General features: G+C 42.5%; 3 protein-coding genes and 2 long non-coding RNA genes across 12 annotated transcripts in view; 4 read left to right on the top strand and 1 right to left on the bottom strand.

Moving 5' to 3' along the window:
• The window catches only part of LOC139558677 (protein MTSS 1-like), a 49,080-nt gene extending 46,063 nt beyond the window's left edge, over positions 1-3,017 (top strand). For all 8 annotated transcript variants that reach the window (XM_071373979.1, XM_071373978.1, XM_071373982.1 and 5 more), the window contains one exon: positions 287-3,017. In XM_071373979.1, coding sequence (XP_071230080.1) covers positions 287-912 — 626 coding nt within the window. In that variant the 3' untranslated portion in view covers positions 913-3,017. The remainder of the gene's footprint in view (positions 1-286) is intronic.
• Positions 3,018-3,154: 137 nt separating this feature from the next.
• On the bottom strand, positions 3,155-4,880 carry LOC139558678 (uncharacterized). Its single transcript, XR_011671620.1, has 3 exons — positions 4,746-4,880; positions 4,097-4,206; positions 3,155-3,586 (listed from the first exon to the last, which is right to left on the bottom strand). It is a non-coding gene; the product is annotated as an uncharacterized lncRNA (long non-coding RNA).
• On the top strand, positions 4,555-5,605 carry LOC139558679 (uncharacterized). Its single transcript, XR_011671621.1, has 2 exons — positions 4,555-4,889; positions 5,503-5,605. It is a non-coding gene; the product is annotated as an uncharacterized lncRNA (long non-coding RNA).
• Positions 5,606-9,287: 3,682 nt separating this feature from the next.
• On the top strand, positions 9,288-15,668 carry LOC139558676 (E3 ubiquitin-protein ligase RNF139-like). Its single transcript, XM_071373974.1, has 2 exons — positions 9,288-9,610; positions 13,370-15,668. Exons 1-2 carry the CDS (start codon positions 9,448-9,450, stop codon positions 15,220-15,222), a joined length of 2,016 nt encoding a protein of 671 aa, XP_071230075.1. The 5' UTR covers positions 9,288-9,447; the 3' UTR covers positions 15,223-15,668.
• Positions 15,669-19,204: 3,536 nt separating this feature from the next.
• The window catches only part of LOC139558675 (transmembrane protein 65-like), a 25,290-nt gene continuing 22,084 nt past the window's right edge, over positions 19,205-22,410 (top strand). The window contains exon 1 of the mRNA XM_071373973.1: positions 19,205-20,344. Within this exon, the coding sequence (XP_071230074.1) occupies positions 20,086-20,344 (259 nt within the window). The 5' untranslated portion in view covers positions 19,205-20,085. The remainder of the gene's footprint in view (positions 20,345-22,410) is intronic.

The raw sequence follows: 22,410 nt of genomic DNA, 5'->3' as shown, positions 1-22,410 counted from the left end.
TGTATGTGTGTGTCTCCCACCTCATGTTAGGGGTAATCAACATCAGTTCTTAATATATAAGGGTATAAAGTCAATGTATGGGATATTTGATAGGGATCCACTCACTTTGAATTATAGTGAGCAATAGTAGGTAATAGTCATGTTTTGACTTCAGGATCTGAACCTCTGTCTAATAGCATTTTGTTATCAGCGTCTATACGGATGAAAAATGTGCATTTGAAGTGTACTGCATGTTAAAAGTGTAAGTGACAATGATCCTCATCCACATATCATCTCGTCCCACCAGTGTCCGACTACGACTACTTCTCCGTGGGTGGCGACCAAGAGACGGACCAGCCCGACTTCAACAAGTCCTCCACCATCCCCCGCAACAGTGACATCAGCCAGTCCTACCGCCGCATGTTCCAGGCCAAGCGGCCGGCCTCCACAGCGGGCATCCCCCCCACAGCCCCCTCCCCCGGCAGTATTGTCACCCCCGGGGTGGCCACCATCCGCCGCACGCCCTCCTCCAAGCCCAACCTGCGGCGGTCCTCCGGAGGCCTGGGTCTGGGCCCCATCCCCATCAAGACCCCCATGATCCCTGTCAAGACGCCCACTGTTCCCGAGCACCCCAGGTTGTTCTTCAGAGGAGAGAGCGAGGGAGCGGGACCGCTGAGCCCACTCTCTTCAGCGGGGGACAACGGCTTGGTGTCTCCCAAGGCACCCTGGGATGCTCAGGCCTCCTCCGATCCACCCACTCCCCCACCTCAGCCTGGTAGTAGGCTGTCAGAGTGGGACCGTGAGGCCCTGCCAGAGGTTCAGGAGGAGGAGCCTGGCTGCGGTGAGGGGGAAGATGTGCTCTTGGCCATACGGCGAGGGGTCAAACTGAAGAAGACGATGTCCAACGACCGGTCGGCGCCGCGAATAGTGTGAGAGTGCGAGGTCGGGCTTCCCCTCAATGGAGCAGATTCAATCACCTACATACAGTAACTCAGTGTCTTCACCCTATAGGTTTAAGAAAAGGGTGGGAGTCTAGATGCGTGAAAATATGCACGAAAGGAGGGAGCGGACTGACAACTGCTTTGACTATTTTCAAATGACGAAAAATATCAAATCTTTTATTTGTATGTACATATTTATATTTTGATGCGTTTGTATGTTTTGCGTTCGATGCTCCTCTTCGTACTTTCTCCTTTTGCCCGTACATTGTCATGAAAGGTGCCAAAAGGCTTCGAGCTGAATTAACTTAAATGACTTTATTTTACTGAATAGGATGAATAATTTCTGTGAAAACACATAGAAGGTATAGAAATACATACAAGGTAAGATTGTGTGCAGAAAAGGAGTACATAAGAAAATAACCACAATGGAAAGCGGTATTTTACTTTTCTGTAATATATCAAATATTTTCTGTTTTCTTTTACCAATGAAAAATGTATACATTTGCATGTTCTACCGCAATTAATTGCACCCCAATAAATTAGACTCCAAAAGAATGAGAACAAAAATGTTTAAATACATCCCACTGTCAATAGGAAGCTTCTTAGTCAACAAAGGACACAAGGACCTGCAATCCTTAACAATCTACTCAGTGGTTGTCAACGGGTGTGACATCATTTGTCAATAGTAATATGTTGCACAGGTTTCTACCTTGAATGCAACTCGGGTGTCAGTGGAAGCACTCATTGATTGGTGGCTATAGAATAGAAGTCTTATTTAATTTCATGTTTTTCTCTATTATTAGAGAAGAAAGTTCCCATTACGCTGAGATTGATCATTTATTTCAATATAAGTGATGCTGTGCTAAATGTCATACAGAGGATTCATACGCAAATGTAAATGGAAAACGTTAAAAGTGCTCGTCCTGCTGTGAAAATACTAGTACTCTGTGAAAGCTATTCTAGTGGTGATCACTGGTAACTACAACTCATTCAAACACAATAAACTAATAGTATTAGTAAATGTTTAAAAAAAAGAGTTGGAAAGGTTACAAAGTCAAGTTTGTGTTAGCTTGTGTTCAGCACCATCAGCTGAATGAAGTCAGAATTCACTATAGCGACTACCTAAAGTATTTCACAAGATGACAATGCCTAATATGTATAGACATCCAAAACGTTCTTTTTTCCACTATTTTTCACGAACGCCATACTTTAGTTAGTGGTGTGTAAGTTGTAGCTCAGGGGTACTGTCAAACATAATTTCAAGACAACCCATTAAACTAAATAGAGTAATGCATGTTATTTTACATTTTTTACTCTTAAGTGTCAAAGCTCGTTTTTATACTGAACCTATTTATCCCAACACATTTCCCCCATTTAAGAGCAGTTGGACTTTCTGCATAATGACTGAAGCCTGATTATTTTTCCATTCAAGACAGGGGAAACTAAAGATAGGAAACAGGGGAAACTAAAGATAGGTAACAGGGGAAACTAAAGTGTGGCCGATGCAACAATATGCACATGACGCTAAAAATCCTGTATAGCTCCTGACTCAATTATTCTATACAATGGTCTGATAGTCCATGTAAAACTTAGCTGTAATATACTGTAGTTCCCCCATTGATGTAGCGATACATTGCCAAATCTTATGTATGCTAAATGGTTAGAAGTAATAAGTTTGTTTTTGGTCATGGTAAAAGACTCACTCCTTGTAAATACAAGGTTTTGTCCCAATGGTCTGCAACAGTTTCATTTCCTTCATGGCCAGATGCAAGAGGTCTTAGCCTACTTATATATGACAGGTAAAAGTAATATGAAGTAAACTGTTCATCTTGAAGTTCATTGACAAGAGGGAAAAGAGGCAATGAAAGGAAGGAGCATTGGGACGCAGATTGGGATAGATTGACATACACTTTAGTACTCTAGCCTTGCAAGTCTGTTGATGACCTAGAGACATGTTTGGACAGAGTTGACCTCTTTCTGTACCACTGGCGTTCTAAGATAATTGTTCAGTTCCTGAATTCTGTCTCCTATTTTCTATGTAACAGTTGTTTCAGCTAAAAATAAAGATGTAGCAGAATGTAAGTCTGTTGAAAAAGGTTCTAAAAGTGTTTTTGATTTTCTGCTTTCTAAATGTCTTATTTGTTGTAGTACGATTTCCTGACAATGAATGGAGATCATAAAATCGGTATCACTTGCTCAAGATACTAATAATGCATATCAAGAGACATCAAGCATTTCTCAATAATTATACTCATTTATTTAAACAGATGTCCTTGTACAGGAAAATAACAGCTACAGTACATTTGAAAGTCACCTGCTTTTACAACTAAATAATTACTGTCAATTCAGGCAGGGTGGAATACCTTCTGACAAAGCATACTGCAACCTCTTCCAAAACTACTCCATTATATCAATATCTTTACAGAGGGACAGTAATTCACAAGGAGGTGAATCTGCATGCTGTTGTGTGGTAGAAGGTACTGTGGTGAGCTGCCATGTGCTGTTATGGCGTTATCACCAGGTAGTGTCATCCGGGGGCTCTTAGACGGGGCGCTCCCTGGGGAGGGTGACGTACTGCCACCACAGAGGTCACCGTCCTTGCGGGCTGGGGGTAGGGCCTCCGACTTGGGCCCAATGGCAGGAGTCACTCCCTGCAGCTCCTGGACCTGAATCGAGATGACACCACCAACAGTGCAAATTTCAACAATTCATGTAGATTGATTAATAAGGCAGTCTGACGTGAGTATACTCAATTGATTCATTGGGTTATTTAATTAATATGAACATTGTTAATCTGTCATATTTCTAATCCAACAGGAAGAAAGTAATTGAAGAACTTCAAAAGAAAATATGCCAAGAGCCTGATTATGCCTTGAAAGAACATTGCATAAAATCAAACGTTCCCAGACTTCCCACTCATGCCCTTTTTGGAGGATGTAGGTTATTGGTGAGTGTGCTTGTCAGCAAATACAAAGATATATGAATGCACTAAGTCACGCTGTATAAGAGCTTCTGCTAAATGACTAAAATGTAAATGTTTTTTAAAAATTGTGAACATCAAACCATGCATTCTTTAACTTTGATGCTTTGTTTAGCACAGAAATTTTTACTTTCACAAGAACATATGAGAATGGACAGAATTCCATTTATGGAAAAAGGACTGTAGCCTGACCTACCTCTCTGTCCCAGCTCTGTTCTCGCAGGTTCTTCCACTGCTCCCTCTTGGCAAAGTAGAAAACATGGCCGTCTCTGAGGGATGCCAGTGATCTAGACACCATTCAGGGACCTGCAAAAACAATACAAGAAATCAGAAGCAGACGGGTCAACAGCATCAATGTAACAGTATAACTTTAAACCATCCCCTCGCCCCGACACGGGCGCGAACCAGGGACCTTCTGCACACATCAACAACGGTCGCCCACGAAGCATTGTTACCCATCGCTCCACAAAGGCCACGGCCCTTGCAGAGCAAGGTGCAACACTACTTCTAGGTTTCAGAGCAAGTGACGTAACTGATTGAAACGCTACTAGCGCGTACCCGCTAACTAGCTAGCCATTTCACATCCGTTACACATGCACGCGTAAAAGCGGTATTTATCTCTGTAAACCAAATAAGTAGTGGTAGTACCTCGGTTAGTGTCAACAATAACAGGCTACTACACTCAGTCAGTTGTGTATACTAACGTTAAACACACTATCAGCGTAACGTTACAGAGCACCAATTTGAACAGATAGTTAACTAGCTAGCTAATTTTGTTTGTCCAGCAGCTGGATAGCATGTCAGCGAGTGTAACATTAATCCCACGGGAAAACAGGGTGACCTACCTAGCAAGCTATTGTAGTTAGGTTCTAGTTGGTTCCATGCAGTCGATACGAGCTTTGAACATCATCCCAACGACAACAACATTGGCGTACCTAAAAAATACACCATGATTCAAGGTGCCTCAAGACTTTTTGATTGTGAGTAAGGTAAGCAGTGGCCATTTTATAATAAACTATAATTTTAAACTGTCTTTGCTGTCAGTTTCGGCGGCGAGGAGGATTGTGGGACATTGGATGTCTGCGATTTGGCATTACGTTTTACACTTACGTTGCGCACAAAAAATGGGAAAGATATCTGATAATGCTCTAGAGCAGGGATCATCAACTTCAGCCGCGGGCCAATTTGATGGACGGGGGCCGGAACATAATTAAAATTAAGTTGTCAAATCGACGGCAAGAAGCACAAAACGTACATTTGTATACGATCATGTCTCTATTATGCGTGGGAATAATTGGTAACAGATTTTCTAAATTAAAATCACTTGGAGCTGATTTCCTGGTGTTTGTACAGTCTTATGTTAAATGAAATAGCTATTTTTTTTGTTCAGAAAAGTTTGGGGGCCAAATAAAAGTGGGGAACCCTGGCATACAGTATGTTATAGTGATGACTGAAACTAGATTTATTCATTCATTCATGCTAATCTGAGCATTACCAGCTGCATTGATTTGATTAACCCTGTGATAACTGAATGTATGGTTGTTGTTCAGGATGATATCTGATTTTTGTGATATCAATCCCTTCTTTACCTTTCTGTTCCAGACAAGTGCTTGAGGTCATGGCTGCTGCAAGGAATGAGGATTCTGTGGGAAGGGCAAACACCATTTACAACAACACTATTAAAGTGTTCTTTACTGGAAGCTGATTACATTTCCTGAAATACATTTTCCTTGACCTCATTTGAAAATGCCCTTTTCCCCTAGGGAAGAGCATTTCATGCTACTCTTCAAAAGTAGTTTGTTTACACCATCTTCCAACAGGTTCCAACTGCTCATAATAGCACTTGCTGGTGTCAATCAGTGAAGTCCTAGAAAATGCTTTATCGCAAACTTTGTATGGAGAATTAAGTTAGCATGGCATAAGAAAGTTCTTTCAATTGGAGTCAAACCAAAAATATGATACTCATAATTAAATACACTTTTTTCCATGAGGAATTTAAGTCATCCCTCAAATCAGTATGGGGGGAATTACGACCAGGGTTAAGCGGTTGTAAATTAAATGTAATTCCCTTTTTATGCACTTTTCTCTCTATGTGTATTCTGAGAATAGCATGCTATTCACCCGCTAGTCGTTTGGGGTGGAGATCGAATAAATTAAGGTGTGGCGGAGGTGTGTCTACAGATACGGCATATTCTAACCTTGACTTAATTCCCTAATAATTCCACCACCTTTATACGCGAGGAAACCATGAATAAGGTCTAGTGAACCTACCGGTTCCAAGTGGAAAAAGCATCTATACTGAACAAAAATATAAACACATGTAAAGTGTTGGTCCCATGTTTCATGATTTGAAATAAAAGTTCCCAGAAATGTTCAATTAGCACAAAAAACATATTCCTCTCAAATGTTGTGCACAAATTTGTTGACATCCCTGTTAGTGAGCATTTCACCTTTTCCCAGATAATCCATCCACCTGACAGATATGGCATATGATTAAACACCGTGATCATTACACAGGTGTACCTTGTGCTGGGGATAATAAAAGGACACTCTAAAATGTGCAGTTTTGTCACACAACACAATGCCACAGATGTCTTAAGTTTTGAGGGAGCATGCAATTGGCATGCTTACTGCAGGAATGTCCACTAGAGCTGTTGCCAGAGAATGTAATGTTAATTTCTCTACCATAAACCGCCTCCAATGTTGTTTTAGAGAATTTGGCAGTACATCCAACCGGCCTCACAATCATAGACCACGTGTAACGACGCCAGCCCAGAACCTCCACATCCGGCTTATTAACCTGCACGATAGTCTGAGACCAGCCACTTGGACAGCTGATGAAACAGAGGAGTATTTCTCTGTGTAATAAAGCCCTTTTGTGGGGAAAAATTCATTTGGATTTGCTGGGTTTGGCTCCCCAGTGGGTGGACTGGCTCCCAAATGGGTGGGTCTATATCCTCCCAGGCCCACCTGTGGTTGTGCCCCTGCCCAGTCATGTGAAATCAATAGATAAGGGTCTAATTTATTTATTTCAGGTGAGTGATTTCCTTACAGTAATTCCTACAGTATGAACTGTAATTCAGTAAAATCGTTGAAATTGTTGCATTTACATTTTTGTTCAGAATACTTTACTTTTTCCAAGAGAAATAACATCATTCTCCATGCACTGTAATTTACAACTTGATAAGAAATTAGTAATCCGTTTGGGTAAGTGAATTGTAAATATAAATTACACTTGTTTAAGATCTATTTGACCTTATAATCACTGGACACGAATGTGAAACAGTCACATGGCAGCAAACTGACGCATATCAACTTTCCCACAGTAAAGTTTATGAAATGCTGTGCCATTATGCAGAATTTAAATTGTACGGTGTTTTAACTTGCAGGGATGGCCACTCTCGAATGTCTTACTTACAGTATAGGCTACCCCGACTTTCTCTGTTTACTATTTCTTATATGTTAAATATTAGCCGCTATCAGTATTGACCATCAGTAGGCCTAATAACCACACATATTCAACTGCCAATTTACTGTTAGTTCCCTTCTGTTGGTAAAGTTTACACTATCATTACATTTAATTACATTGTTTCATTTACCTTAATTTGCTTCCTCTGTAAACGCTGTCATGGCTGTGTGGTTGTTGCTGAGGATCATTAGTAACAGTTGATAATATAAAAAAAGACATAGGCTAATTAAATCGCTATGGAGTGAAGACCAAGCTGTAACAGTTTCAACCCGACACATGGCGCAATACTTGGCTGTGTTATCAATCACACAGTTCCATGGTTGGTGCAGGCAATAGACAAGGGTATAGCCTACTATTGTACACTATTCTCTCTATTGTAATTCTATGTACACTAACCTTCCAACATAACCATGGGTTGAAGAACTGAATGTGGCCATTTTTAGAATGAATCAAACCACTGTTTTCTTTATTTTCGCAACAGGCCCTCCAAACCTGTTTTTTATGATTCATAAATACTTTCCTAAACCTAAATAATCTACAAGATGAGTATTTTTAAATCTGATGAAACAGAGACGAACATGCATATAGATGGATGGCTTTCTTTCATTGATCCCTAATATGAACCCAGTTCTCTCAAAATATTCTAGTGAGCCTGTCGACAATATTTTTACTAAAAGGTACAATGTATTTAAAGGGATGGTTTAAGATAAATGTGATGAAACCCCTATTGAATGAAAACTCCACGAGAAAATCTGTTGGCCAGCAAGTGGGAGGGTTTTCAGTAGTTGAATGAAATTGATCAGAGCATGCAAGGTAGCCACACCTGCAAAGCACATTATGTGACTGGATAAGGTAGTCTGAATACCAAATACTGAGAGGTGCGTAGGAAAGGCGTACATTTTCTAAGTCTAAATCGGCCCCTATATGAATCAACATGCTAGGTGTCATTTGACTGATCTGTGTGTGTTTAGATTGAGCAAGAACCCCCTCATGTATTTAATTATGTTACAGGAAGAGTTGGAAGTGAACCATCATCGATTGCAAAAACATACATTAAAATGTTATTAGTGATTTACTGAAAGCTGCTGAAAGCCAGATATTCAACAGCTGTAATATCTCATTCAAAACATCTGGTAACTCGGAAATCTCCAACTTGTGGTTACATTTTTTTTAACTAGGCAAGTAAGTTAATAACAAATTCTTATTTACAATGACGGCCAAGGAACAGTGGGTTAACTGCCTTGTTCAGTTAACCCACTTCAGACCTGAATATCACTGACGTTATGATTTGACCTCCTTTCTCCCCGAGTTCCCTGTTGTCTTGAAAGTGCCATACGGCACGTCGACAACGTCACAGGCCACACCTTTTCACGTCTGAGGCAAAGATTTTTTATAACTAACTCAAGATAGGCCACGGCCTGTCGTTTCAATTGGGAGAAATTAATCCTAGTGTGGAAGAACAAGCAATGATGTGGGCAGAGCCAAGCACGAGCTAGCGAAAGCCTATTGCCGCGTTTTATGACTTATTTGGATATTTCCGTTAGGGAACGCCTACTCTGTGACGTTCGCGTGTGCAATAACTCAATTCGCCCTTTGCACCCCTTCTAAAAAACGCAACTTTAAGAAACTTTGGCAAAGGGTAAAATCTACAACACTTAGTCCACTCTGTTCTTAACATATTATAGTTTTGAAAACAGAAAACTGTATCGAGATCAAATGTTTCATATATGAGAACATTTGCTACATGTCGGCCAAATCCATCTTGCTCCATCTTTTCCCACAGCCGGCCACTGGGCTTCTTCTCACCACCATATTTGGTAAGGAAAGGAAACGCCAACCGGATGCTTCACATGTGTACATCCGGTGAAATATGTGTCTCGTTGTTCTATCGGTGTCCGAGGGGGTTCAAAAAGAGTAGCAACTTCCGCGTTCTTTGCATAGCAACAGGTGAAGATGGCGGATTGTACGGACCCGGTTAAATAACGTGTGGGAAGTTGAAACCGAAAGAAGCCAGAAGTTGGGGTTTTTAAACTCTAAAACGGAGTGACAGAGTCCTCCAAGGACTTACATCGTAAGCCATGGCATCAGCTAATGTCCGGATCGGCCAACAAGCCTTGACCGTGCTGGATGTGGCACTTCGCGTCCCTTGCATCTTTATTATCGACGCCATTTTTAACTCTTACTATGATCCTGGGTCAGGATGGGCCGGGACAGCGGGGAAGATTTTAATCCGAGTCATGGGTAAGATAATTATTCGTTTTGGACCCCTACATGCGAGCAACTACCACCCTCTTGATAGCTAGCTAGTTACTATTGTACACATCAGGGTGGATGAGCCGCGTCACGTCAATGGCGAAGGGCCTCGACTACAGTCCACTCACTCCTTCCAAAGCCGATTTACCAGCGATAACAACTTGAAGACCTTGTTTTGCGCAGTTGTTAGCCAGCTAGGTAGCTAATAACTCTACCCCAACGAATTGTATGCTTCCTAGTAGTTAGCTAGCCAACTAAGTAACGTGTTAACTAATATTTTGGTCATATGCCTGTCTATCAGACAAATGAATGCCAGCCAGGTGTTTTAAGATATTTTACTTATGGCCCAGTATTTAGTAAACTTGTGAAGAATAGGCTAAACCTGCAGTGTCCATAAAGGACAAATAGTTGACGGTGTGGCCTTCATTTTGGCCTGTCAATACTGTCAGACAAACATGTTTAGATGTCAAACAAACGTCTAACTAGTTTGCGGAACTCAATGCGCCTTTTTGAGGCATACTTACTGCCCTCAATTCCAACACAATGTTTGCGTGACAAACAGCCTACCTACCTAGTATACAAGTTACACTATATATAGAAAAGTATGTGGACACCCCTTCAAATTCGTGGATTTAGCTATTTCAGCCATACCCGTTGCTGACAGGTGTATAAAATTGAGCACACATGCATGCAATCTCCGTAGACTATGGAACGCCGCTTGGGTCTTTAGATGCATGTCATAACACTAGTTGACGCGTTAAATAAGCTTTTAATTTGACACGTCAAATAACAGAATTATGTTGTGTGTTCTGAATTTGAAAATTTGAATTTTACTGTCAGTAGCACTGTCAAACTGTACTAAAAAAGTCTGCAAACAAGCACACACTGGCCACGAACAATGTGTTTACAATACCGCTTTGGTAATAAGGCATTATTTGTTCGACCGCCAAAAGTTAGCAGCCAGCTAGCTTCATCTGGCTAGTGAGGCTCGACCGGGCCGGGTTATGTGTTGTGAAGATAGCCACAATAAAGATTAGGCACATTAGTGGAATTTGCGGTTTGCCTTCAAAATAAAAGTACCTCTTTTGAAAGTGATGCAGAAGGTTACAATTGGTGGAATCATGCCATATTTAGACTAGATTATGTTAAACAAGGTTGGAATGTGAAGCAATTAAATGGGGTATCGGCCTACTTGGTGACACCCACAGAACACAACTGTTTAGAGTTCACGCAAATATTAGCGTTGTATTTCTTATCGCGGGACTGTGACTGGGGAGCTGATTTCACACAGTCAGCCTATTGTGTGTATTGACATTCATATTGCACTGTACAGCTTTACCTAAGGATTGGGGATCAATGAAATGGGGTATCAGTCTACTCAACACCCAATATTTTTTCCCAATGTCCTCCTCAGAGTTATCAGACTTCAAAACATCAACACAGTATTGTTTTTCCTCTGGAATAGTGTTCAATACAGGTTGACAATAAATGTGCCTCAATTGAGTTGTTTCAGAGTCCTGCAATAAGAGCTACGACACTAATGTTCTCTGGGTGTCACTGAGTAGACTGATACCCCATGTCATTGATCCACAATCCATAGGTAATGCTGTACCAGTGAAATAAGTATGCCCCCAATGCAATTCTAAAGTATAATACATCCCGTGTGATTTTGTTTGTCAAATTAACAAAGTGTCTTTTGATTTTAAATAACATTCCAACCTCGTTTAGCATGATCTATTCAATTATGACATAAATCTATTTGTATTCAATTGCATCACTGTCAATGACATACTTTTATTCTGAAGGCTAACTGCAAAGTCCACTATTGTGGCTAGCTTCACATAAATGGGTCCGACCACCATTAATCAAATAAGAACTGTCTTATAAATTAGGGTCATTTTAGATGACACCTAGCTATATAGTTAGCTAGCTAGCTATATGGCTACTGAAACAGATTGTCGTTTTGTTGTGTTTTTGGGGAAGAACATTGTTTGCATCCATCAGCTAGCTAGCTTTTTTACGACCAGCACTGTCCAGAGCTTGGGGAAGGGCAGGTGCGCGAGACAACTTTACCAGCATCATAGCATACATATCGATGAATCGTTGTGACATATGAAATACGAGTGATAGTGTAACCACTGTGTAATAACTATGTACAAAATTAATGAAAATGTTAAATTATTATGACATGCAGTCATATCCAGGTCCTGATTGGTCAACAAGCTTATTGGGTATCTTTTTTGACACGTAAACACCCAAACGGCATTCCATAATAGACTAACATTGGCAGTAGAATGGCCTTACTGAAGAGCTCAGTGACTTAAAACGTGGCACCGTCATAGGATGCCACCTTTCCATCAAGTCAGTTCTTTGAATTTCTGCCCTGCTAGAGCTGCCTGGTCAACTGTAAGTTCTGTTATTGTAAAAATTGTCTATCCTCGGTTGCAACACTCACTACTGAGTTCCAAACTGCCTCTGGAAGCAACGTGAGCACAATAACTGTTCATTGGGAGCTTCATTAAATGCGTTTCTAGGCCGAGCAGCCGCATTGCCAAGTGTCGACTGGAGTGGTGTAATGCTCGCCGCCATTGGAGCAGTGGAAATGCGTTCTCTGGAGTCATGAATCACCCTTCACAATCTGGCAGTCCCATGGACAAATATGGGTTTGTCGGATGCCAGGAGAACGCTACCTGCCCCAATGCGCATAGTGCCAGCTGTGAAGTTTGGTAGAGTAGGAATAATAGTCTGGGGCAGTTTCATGGTTCAGGCTAGGCCACTTAGTTCCAGTGAAGGGAAATCTTAACGCTACAGCATACAATGACATTCTAAATTATTGTGTGCTATCAAACTTGTGGCAAAAGTTTTGGGAAGGCCCTTTCATGTTTCAGCATGACAATGCCCCTCATGCACAAAGCGAGGTCCATACAGAAATGGTTTGTCGAGATCTGTGTGGAAGAACTTGACTGGCCTGCACAGAGCCCTGACCTCAACCCCATCGAACACCTTTGGGATGAATTGGAACGCCGACTGCGAGCCGTCCTAATCGCCCTATATCAATGCCTGACCTCACTAATGCTCTTGTAGCTGAATGGAAGCAAGTCTCCACAGCAATGTTCCAACTTCTATTGGAAAGCCTTCCCAGAAGACTGGGGTCTGTTATAGCAGCTAAAGGGGGACCAACTCCATATTAATGCCCATGATTTTGGAATGAGATGTTCGAGTAGGTGTCCACATACCTTTGATCATGTAGTGTACCATACTACTCTCTCCTTGCAAACATGTCATTTAGACCTATGTAATGTTTTTCAGACACATTTTTAGTTCGCCTTGCCAGAAGATACCGACCCTACCGTTGTGGTTGTTTACACTGAGCTGCACTGGGGTAGGAACGCAATCATGGTTACATTAATTAAGACACCATGGAGCCGGTGTGAGATATGGGTCGGAAAACATACCGATGCATTGATGGGATATGCCACTGTACTCCATTAGACTTTTATCCACACTGATACATCGAAGATTAACGGTAGGGTCGGTATTTTCTTCAAATAGTTTGCCTAAACAGTAAGATACTGCCAAATGACTGATTCTTCTCCAGCTAACTGTAGTTCTAAACCTTATCATAAATCAATACTTGTTATACAGTAGGGGGTTTATTTCTCGTGATGGCATGAAGGTAAAACATTGTTGTTGCATGCAGTGCAGAAACAATTTGTATGTTGACACTATGGTTTCAATTTCTTTCAGGTATCACGGTCTCCAGTGTGGTCCTGGTGTTATCACAGAAGGCCCTATTCAAGGTCTACACACTATTCTTCGCTGTGCTCCTGGGAGTGGCGGCCGTTCTTATCAACTACCACGCCACATCTCACATAGACTTCTACAGCGCCTACTACAAAGCAGCGCTGGGCTTCAGACTCCTACCACGAAATGGGCCCACCCTATGGCTGGGCATGGCCGTGGTGCAACTCCTTTTTGGCATGGGCTATGTGGTGCTGCTAAACCTTCAGTCTGTGTTTGCTACTCTTATGGTCCTGGATATCATGATTCCGCTGTTGGGGCTCATAATCGAGCTTCCCGTGGACGTACGGCAACTGGTAGCGGTGGCCTCTGGCCTGGCTCTGGCTCTGAACACAGCTGTGTGCCTGGCCCTTAAGCTCAAGTGGTTCTACTACTCCTGCCGCTACGTCTACCTGCTGGTGCGTCACATGTACCGCATCTACGGGCTGCAGCTTCTGGTGGAGGACACCTGGAAGAGGATCCGCTTCCCGGACGTGCTCCGTGTCTTCTGGCTCACACGCATGACAGTGCAGGCCATCATCCTGGTCTACGTGGTCATGGTGGTGCGGCACGAGAGCGGCGACCACAGCTACCTGACGTGGGACGTTTTCTGGGACCTGTTCAGCAACCTCATCATCAGCGGCTGTGACTCTATGCTGACAGTGTTGGGCATGAGCGCCGTCATCTCCTCCATCGCGCACTACCTGGGCCTCAGCATCCTAGCATTCATCGGCTCCACTGAGGAGGAGGACAAGCGGCTGGGCTTCGTGGCACCCGTTCTCTTCTTCATCCTGGCCCTGCAAACGGGCCTCAGTGGCCTGGACCCTGAGGAACGGCTGGTGCGGCTCAGCCGCAACATGTGCCTTCTGCTGACTGCCATCCTGCACTTCATCCATGGCATGACGGACCCCGTGCTCATGTCGCTGAGTGCCTCGCACGTCTCTTCCTTCCGCCGCCACTTTCCGGTCCTGCTGGTGTCGCTCTGTCTCTTTGTGCTGCCTGTTGTGCTCAGCTACGCCCTGTGGCACTACTATGCCCTCAACACCTGGCTGTTCGCCGTCACTGCCTTCTGCGTGGAGCTCTGCCTCAAGGTGGTGGTGTCGCTGACGGTCTACGGCCTCTTTATGGTGGATGGCTACTACAACGTGTTGTGGGAGAAGCTGGACGACTACGTTTACTACGTGCGCTCCATGGGCAGCGTCATCGAGTTTGTCTTTGGCGTCATCATGTTTGGCAACGGCGCCTACACCATGATGTTTGAGGCGGGCAGCAAGATCCGCGCCTGCATGATGTGCCTCCACGCCTACTTCAACATCTACCTGCAGGCCAAGAACGGCTGGAAGACCTTCATCAACCGCCGTACGGCCGTCAAGAAGATAAACTCCCTGCCGGAGGTGAAGGGAGACCAGCTGCGCGACATTGAGGACGTCTGCGCTATATGCTACCAGGAGTTTGCCACGTCTGCACGCATCACCCCATGCCAACACTACTTCCACGCACTCTGCCTCCGTAAGTGGCTCTACATTCAGGACACATGTCCCATGTGCCACCAGAAGGTGTACATTGAGGAGGAGGTCCGGGACAAGGCACCCTTCTCCAACAACAACGGCTACGTGGCTCCAGGCGAGGATCTGGGCCAGTTTGCAGAGCCCGGCGGGGCAGAGGACGAAGCAGCCGCAGGTGGAGCTGAGCCTGAGAATGAACTACTGGAGGATAATGACAGTATTGAGTATGACGAGGATGAGTGGGGGACACAGAACAGGGAAACGCCTATAGAAGAAGACTATATTAATGATGACACAGACTCTAATGGGGACTGATCAGAATATAGAGAGAAATATATTATATATATATATATTTAAGTTAAAAACAATTTTCTCTATCAGGGATGTCATTTATTTTCTCTTTTTAGATTTGTTTCCTTTCTTGTTTGTCTTTGGGCTAGCTGCAGAGTTGTAATTGCTATGACTGAGTGTGCCTAGGTGGTTGGGTGTCCCAAGAGGTGCAGTTCAGTGTGAGACCCACATTCCTCGTGTTTTGTAGGGATGTCGTGTGTTTGCTGTTTTGCTGAAAGAAGGTAAGCTAGGAGCCGAGAGGGGTTCCGCAGCGCCAAGAGCTCCGCGCTAAGAAGAGGTTTAATTAAAACGTGACGTGCTACTGTAATCACTGATATACCTCTTATCATTACTACTGGTCTCTTGTGTGACCTTGGTTAAATTGTGTACGTTATTGTACATGTAATAAAAATACACGTTCCCTTAGAAAAGATGTTGTATTCAAATTAGTGTTTTGACTCTACTTTACTCGATTTCAACAGATGTTTGAGTCATACCTTGGAACTGAAATTGCACCATGTTTTGATCAGACCATGTGTTAATTAAGTGATCTCTGCATTTCAACTAGCTCACTTCAAATAGTTGTAGCCATAGCCGCGGGAAGTAGGTGTGCTGAGGGTGCCTCAGCACCCCCTGAAAAATATGAATAAAAACAATTTTAAAACTAAAAAAAAAAGTGCCCTTTTTTTCCCTTCTTACAAAAGCAGTACACTGGGCCTTAAAACGCTGTCAGTTCAACTTTAAACTACTTTGCAGATATGAAACAGACAACCATAATATCAGTAAAAAATATCAAATTCCCAGTTTATGCTATAAAACCAACTTTTTAAGAGGTTTTAAAAATAGGTTATATTTTACTCAACATTCCATGATGTACACTTAGGCATTGTTGGCAGAATAGATGGATGGAGTTGACTGCCTGATTTAATATAATTCACCAATACATTTCTTGATAGTCCACAAAATATTGCTATCAGGTTGTAAATCACAGCTGGCCTGGTACATTGTTTGCTACCTCCATTTGGGATGCACTCTGTTTCAATGACTCAATATTTTGGACAAAAACGGACGAATGTAACGAAGGCTGGGAATGTCAATCAAACTAGCAAAGGGCAATGATCACAGGTCAGTCATTACCGTGGCTAATAGGCTAGTGTATCAACTTATGTACCAAGCTAAAAACACGGAGCCTAGCTAGCTGCTAGGAGGATGTCATGTCATTGGAGGAGTGGGTGAGTGACTGACTTATTCCCCTCATATCGTTTTTCGGTGGCTGTACATGGCTAGAGATGCAGATGTCATTTGGTTAGCTAGCAAGAACTTGAACAACTGTTATCCATTTAGTACATCTCTTGCATTCGCAAATTCACTCAGGCCATCTACACTGATTTTCAGAGCGCTCTCGTCTGAGTGTGTCAGAGCGGAGAATAACTGAATTTACGAACGCACAACACCTGCTAGATATGACCGGTGTCAGTAAACATAGGCAAGAAAAGTAAGTTAGTCATGAACGCTTTAGATAACATGTAAACAGCCTAACCAGCTCAACTAGGGCGATTAAAATGGTCAGAGTGAGGCGTTCTTTCATTTGTGTCGAAGTAGTTAGCAGGTTAGCCAACTTTAGACAGTTAGCGTGGGAGCTTGGTTGGGACAATAATTAATGCATTGGCAGGCAAGCTGCAGAAGGATGAGTAGGCTACAATTCCCCATCGTTTATCAGTGCAATTTTGACGGGCAACTAGATGGTTAAGCTAATGTCCCTTATCTTGTTGTTGATGTGCATAACTGAGCGAGAGACTACCCTATCATGGTTGTTTGATCAGTAAGACTGTAAAGCTCCTAAATCTAAGAGGACTCCCGTGGTATATACATATTTTCAGAAATACATTCAGGTGTATTTGTGGCTTCTGGCGAATGCATTCTAATCTAAAGGTTGTGTTGTTGCAACTGCCTGTAAACACAGTCGAGTTCAAAGTGAATGATGGCAGGCCTGTGTGGCAAATAGCTTGTTTACGTAAATGCCTACTGTAGCTCTGATTTGCTATGGTGGACCAGTCTGCGTAGACTCCTGGACGAGACAGATGTTTTATTTACTGAACTGTCTATTAATTGAACAAACGCACGGCCGCTCTATATTGCTGTAGAATTTTCACAAATGCCTTACTATACGTAATTCTCAAACATTCTAAGAATTTATGAAAATGACCATATCTACGTGCTTGCTTGTCAGAAAATGTTTTAAAAGGTGTCATTCTTCCTGGGGGTGTGAACAGATTTTAACATAAAATGCTGTCAGTTCACTTTAAGAGTGCTAGTGGACCGATATAGTGTCCGTAACTCAGGCAACAACAAAAAAAATCTGCACCCCCTCACTTCTTGCGTTTAGCGGAGCAGAGCTATTGTCAAGGAAGTGAGTTTGTGTTTATACAGGACGTATCGTCCCACCTACCGTCAACCAATCATGTCAACACGGAGCCCTCCTGATTGTTACAAAATTTGAGAGGCGTCTGTCGATGCGGTACAGAGCTTGATTTGGCCTCTGCATGCCTCCAGATGATTGGCTCTTGCGTCACACCCCCCATACCAGGCCTCCGAAAACAAGGTCGGATCAAGCATAAATTGGCTTTTATCCACTCTATTGCAGTTTTAAAACAACAAAAATTACATTATTTAAAAATGGCAACAGCTTCCAGAGAAACTAACGTTTACAATGTTATTTTCAATATTAATTATTATCAAGAAAGGTAACTTGAAACTACTGAAAGTATCACTTGTCCTAATCAGGAATTGAAAGCTGTGCTTTGTTTCTTTCAGCAATGAAGGACTTTGATTATTGGTTTAGTTAGCTTTTTAATGAAAAGTAAAACTGTTCATTTAGCCATTTGTTAGATCAGCTTTAATAGTGGTTTGGTCAGTAAGTACCCAATAACACCTTCAAACACTGTAGTGAATGCACCCTTTTCATCACAGCATGACATGATGAGCAGTGATGAACTTTGAGCTGTTTTGACAAGTACCTAGGAGGAACTACCAGGGATAAGGGATCGACATTTTCCAACTCTGCCTACAACACACAAACCAAATTCAAACCTTACGAACCAAATGCTGAATCCTCACATAGATACTTGACAATGCAGCCATTAAAACACATTCTTTGGCAAAAGAAAGGTACTTCTGATCACACATGGCTACTAATGTAATAATGCCTCGAAATAATTTGAGTAGCGCATCCTGTTTTAAACCACAAGGTGGTAACATTACAGCATTTTTATAAACGTTGCTTTACAAACAGACAGCACGGGATGATTCCCTAGTTGTTGGATATTTGATTGCCCATTTAGCCGAATGTATGTGTAACAGTATAACTTTAAACCGTCCCCTCGCCCCGACACGGGCGCGAACCAGGGACCCTCTGCACACATCGACAACTGACACCCACGAAGCGTCGTTACCCATCGCTCCACAAAAGCCGCGGCCATTGCAGAGCAAGGGGAAACCCTACTTCAGGTCTCAGAGCAAGTGATGTAACCGATTGAAATGCTATTAGCGTGTACCCGCTAACTAGCTAGCCATTTCACATCCGTTACACTCACCCCCCCTTTCAACCTCCTCCTTTTCCGCAGCAACCAGTGATCCGGGTCAACAGCATCAATGTAACAGTATAACTTTAAACCGTCCCCTCGCCCCGACCCGGGCGCGAACCAGGGACCTTCTGCACACATCAACAACGGTCGCCCACGAAGCATCGTTACCCATCGCTCCACAAAAGCCACGGCCATTGCAGAGCAAGGGGAAACCCTACTTCAGGTCTCAGAGCAAGTGACGTAACCGATTGAAATGCTATTAGCGTGTACCCGCTAACTAGCTAGCCATTTCACATCCGTTACATATGTACATTGGACATTTTTATTTTATATTTGATACGTTTTGTGTTGCATTTTGGGAGATGTGGTTTACTACTACTCGAGGCGGAGTTCAGTCATGATGAAACTTGGACCAACACATATCTCTGGAGACGTGGTAGCAAGAATAATTAATCTAGCTAGATGAATATATCTATGATATGTGAAAATGTCAGCTCAATGTAGTAAATGATGATCGAGGAAGAACACGAGAAGAGAAACCATACGGTATTTGGGAGAAAAACTACATGGGTCGCAAGTGGAAGTAATCGAGGAAGGCTTCCAGTCGACGACTCGGCTCAAAACATTGAGATCAGTTTTTTGGGCCATATCAAGACTTTCTGAGGAATTGCACGGACGTTTGCAGTGAAATTGCTTATTTCTCAAGCCAAAAAGAGTGGACCCGCAAATGCCACATTATTTTCTTACGGGTCGTCGACTCATATTAGCAGGCATGCCAGAGTCTTTAACATGCGGTTTTGTGCAATTAGCTTAAGTTGGCTAGCTAGCTATTGTTTTCCTTTCGCGAACTGCTCTGTCTTGCCAGGCACATTTAGTAATATATTATTCCAGAAATGCAACAGGAGTCGACTGCAGTTTGCTAACTACATTACTATTTCCAAAATAATAGAAGAGTGGACTTTCACTTTGCATGGGCATTACTTTATCTACAAAGTAACGTTGCAACTTGGCAATAATAGCTAGCTAGTTTAACTTTACTTGCTAGTGTGGTTTGGCTAGTTTGACTGCTCTCATGATTACGCTAACGCGTTCAATGTTGGCTACTTACGTTACTACAGTAAACTAGCTAGTTTTTCGAATTGGCTGGTTGGCAGTGCTGTTCAATGTTAAACTGGGGGAGAACCTAGCCATTTTATTTGAAGGCTTTTGGGATACACCCACATTTTTTATTTGTACGAACAACACATTTGCCCCTTTTGCCACAATGTTCAAGCTTTGTCTTCAGAGAACTCTAGGATACACAGTCTCATCAAGGGCAGTGCTGGAAAGTGTCACTGCCGGAAAGGTTTTGAAGGTGTCCCACGTGCAAAGCTGTTGGATGGGAACGCTCGGACTCAACGAGCAGCGGGAGCACCTGAACTCTCCAAAAAGAGCAAAAGAATTCATCTACAGCCTTCACCCCAAAGAAAGAACATGTTTACTCAAAGAACTGCAGAGCTTTGAGTCCATAGCTATAGCACAAGGTAAGATAAAAACTGTTATTGTAATCAAGTTATGTCCAATTTCAAGGGTCACTAATTGATATTGTTTCAGATAAATTATAGGCCATATCTTACAGAGATGAGTAGAAATAAGTGGAGGGCGCCCAACCAGAGTGAGTAGGGGTGCAGCCAAAAAATATAATCATTGAAAAGGAATAGGCGCAACGCTGGCCCATCATTGAACATTATTTGTTTTATTTAAAGCAAGGTTAAAAGAAGGCCATTGAAGTCAAAACGGTAATCTTTTTAAGCTTGCTTAAAAAATATATAATCATGGTGGGCGTGTTGCTCCTTTTCAAATAGAAAGCAACATTTTCATAAGGCGTTTGGGTGGGGTTAGGAGACACCAGCGTGGAGGCCACTTTTATGATTCATACCTCTTTCCAAGGCGTTGCCTGTAACCTGCCCCTTCTCCCATTTCTATAACCAGAATAGATTCAGTCCACTTGCTTACAGCTGCACTGTGGATGAATAGGATTCCAGATTTAGATTAAGATGCCGCAGAGCCTGTGTGAGATATGGCTTGGAAAACGTACCCCAACTGTTAAACAGAGAAGATTGACGGTACTTCTCTGTGTAATATTTGGTATATTGTGACTATTCAGAATACAATGCATTTCTCATGCCTGGATTGAGGTATGTTTTCTGAGCCATATCTCTCGGCCGGCTCCACAGTGTCACAACCAAAACAAAAAGCAAATGCATCCAACAAGCTTGGAGTAATTATTGCGTGATAAGAATTTGGGCCAATATACCAAACTTTTGACTATAATACCAAGGCTGTCCCCGACTTTAAAAAAAACTTGTTTGACCGAAAGTTGCCTATTCTTTCAACCAATTGATTGCAAAAAAAAATGTACTCTATTTTTCCACATAGACACACCCTATGTGTTTTAATAAAATCAACTATATCCATTGAGCTTGTCTGATGCTTTAAGCTTACGGTTTGATGCCTCGAGGGTGTCAGAGATCTAGATAAGCAGAAGAGAAAAAAAAACTTAACCTGAACCCAACTATTCTCCTCCCGCCCCTGCTGGCTTTTGCAGATTCTGACATTACTCTCCTGAAGATACCGGTAATATGCTACATGAGGAGTCGGCAAACTTTCTCATGTGGAATGCCAATTTATCTTACCATTTCTACTAGGGATGCATGATATATCGATGAACATATCGGGATCGGCCGATATTAGACAAAAATGCCAACATCGGTTTCGGCCCAATGTCTAGTTTAACGGCAATGTTAAAAACCGATGTCAAAGCTACCGTGCATACCTATATAACGTAGGTACATGACGTAATGACGCCACGTAAAATTTTGCGCTACATGTGCAACACAGCATTCCTAACCTAGCCTACACAATCTCTATTGTGTGGATCGAGCAGTCATTTGAAATAGTAAGAACATTTCTGCAAGACAACTTCAAGGCGAAATCCATTAAAGCCAAGATAATAGAATTCATTGCCCTTGACAATCAACCGTTCTCTGTCGTGGGTGATATTGGCTTTTGCCGACTGGTTGAGCACCGGTACACAATTTTTCAGATGTTGCCCTACCGGAGTTACAGTAATAGCGTCACTGCTATTAGCTTCACGACATACATACTATGGAATGCTGTTTGGGTCTTTGCGTGTCAAAAAAGATATAGTAGCACTGTCAAAGCTGTACAAAAAACTCTGCAAACACCGGCCACGAACTATGTTTTTACGATACCGCGTTGGTAATAAAGCATCATTTGTTCGACTGCAATTTTTGGAGTAGCTAGCTAGCTTTAGCGTGGTACCTAGCAAGCACCAATACAACCAGCCTGAAAACAATGACCAGTAGAAACTGCAGTCATTTTCATTATTCTTAGCAATGATTTAGGAATCCTTGTGAGTAAGTATTAGCTAGGTTGCAACTTGTTGTTGGCCTATTAAACTTGAACTTCAGTTCATGAAAATAAATAGCTAGCCAGCTACTTAACCCTGTTGCCCTAAGCTAACCTTATAAGCAGCCAGCTAGCTTCATCTGGCTAGTGAGGCTCGACCGGACCGGGTTATGTGTTG

Source organism: Salvelinus alpinus, chromosome 29 (assembly GCF_045679555.1).
Source record: "Salvelinus alpinus chromosome 29, SLU_Salpinus.1, whole genome shotgun sequence".
Lineage (NCBI taxonomy): Eukaryota > Metazoa > Chordata > Actinopteri > Salmoniformes > Salmonidae > Salvelinus > Salvelinus alpinus.
This window is presented reverse-complemented; position numbering and strand designations above follow the sequence as displayed.

Coding starts and splice junctions, on each gene's coding strand:
- LOC139558676 (XM_071373974.1), top strand. CDS start 9,448: ATGGCATCAGCTAATGTCCGGATCGGCCAACAAGCCTTGACCGTGCTG. Junction 9,611..13,369: donor GATTTTAATCCGAGTCATGG/GTAAGATAATTA, acceptor AATTTCTTTCAG/GTATCACGGTCTCCAGTGTG.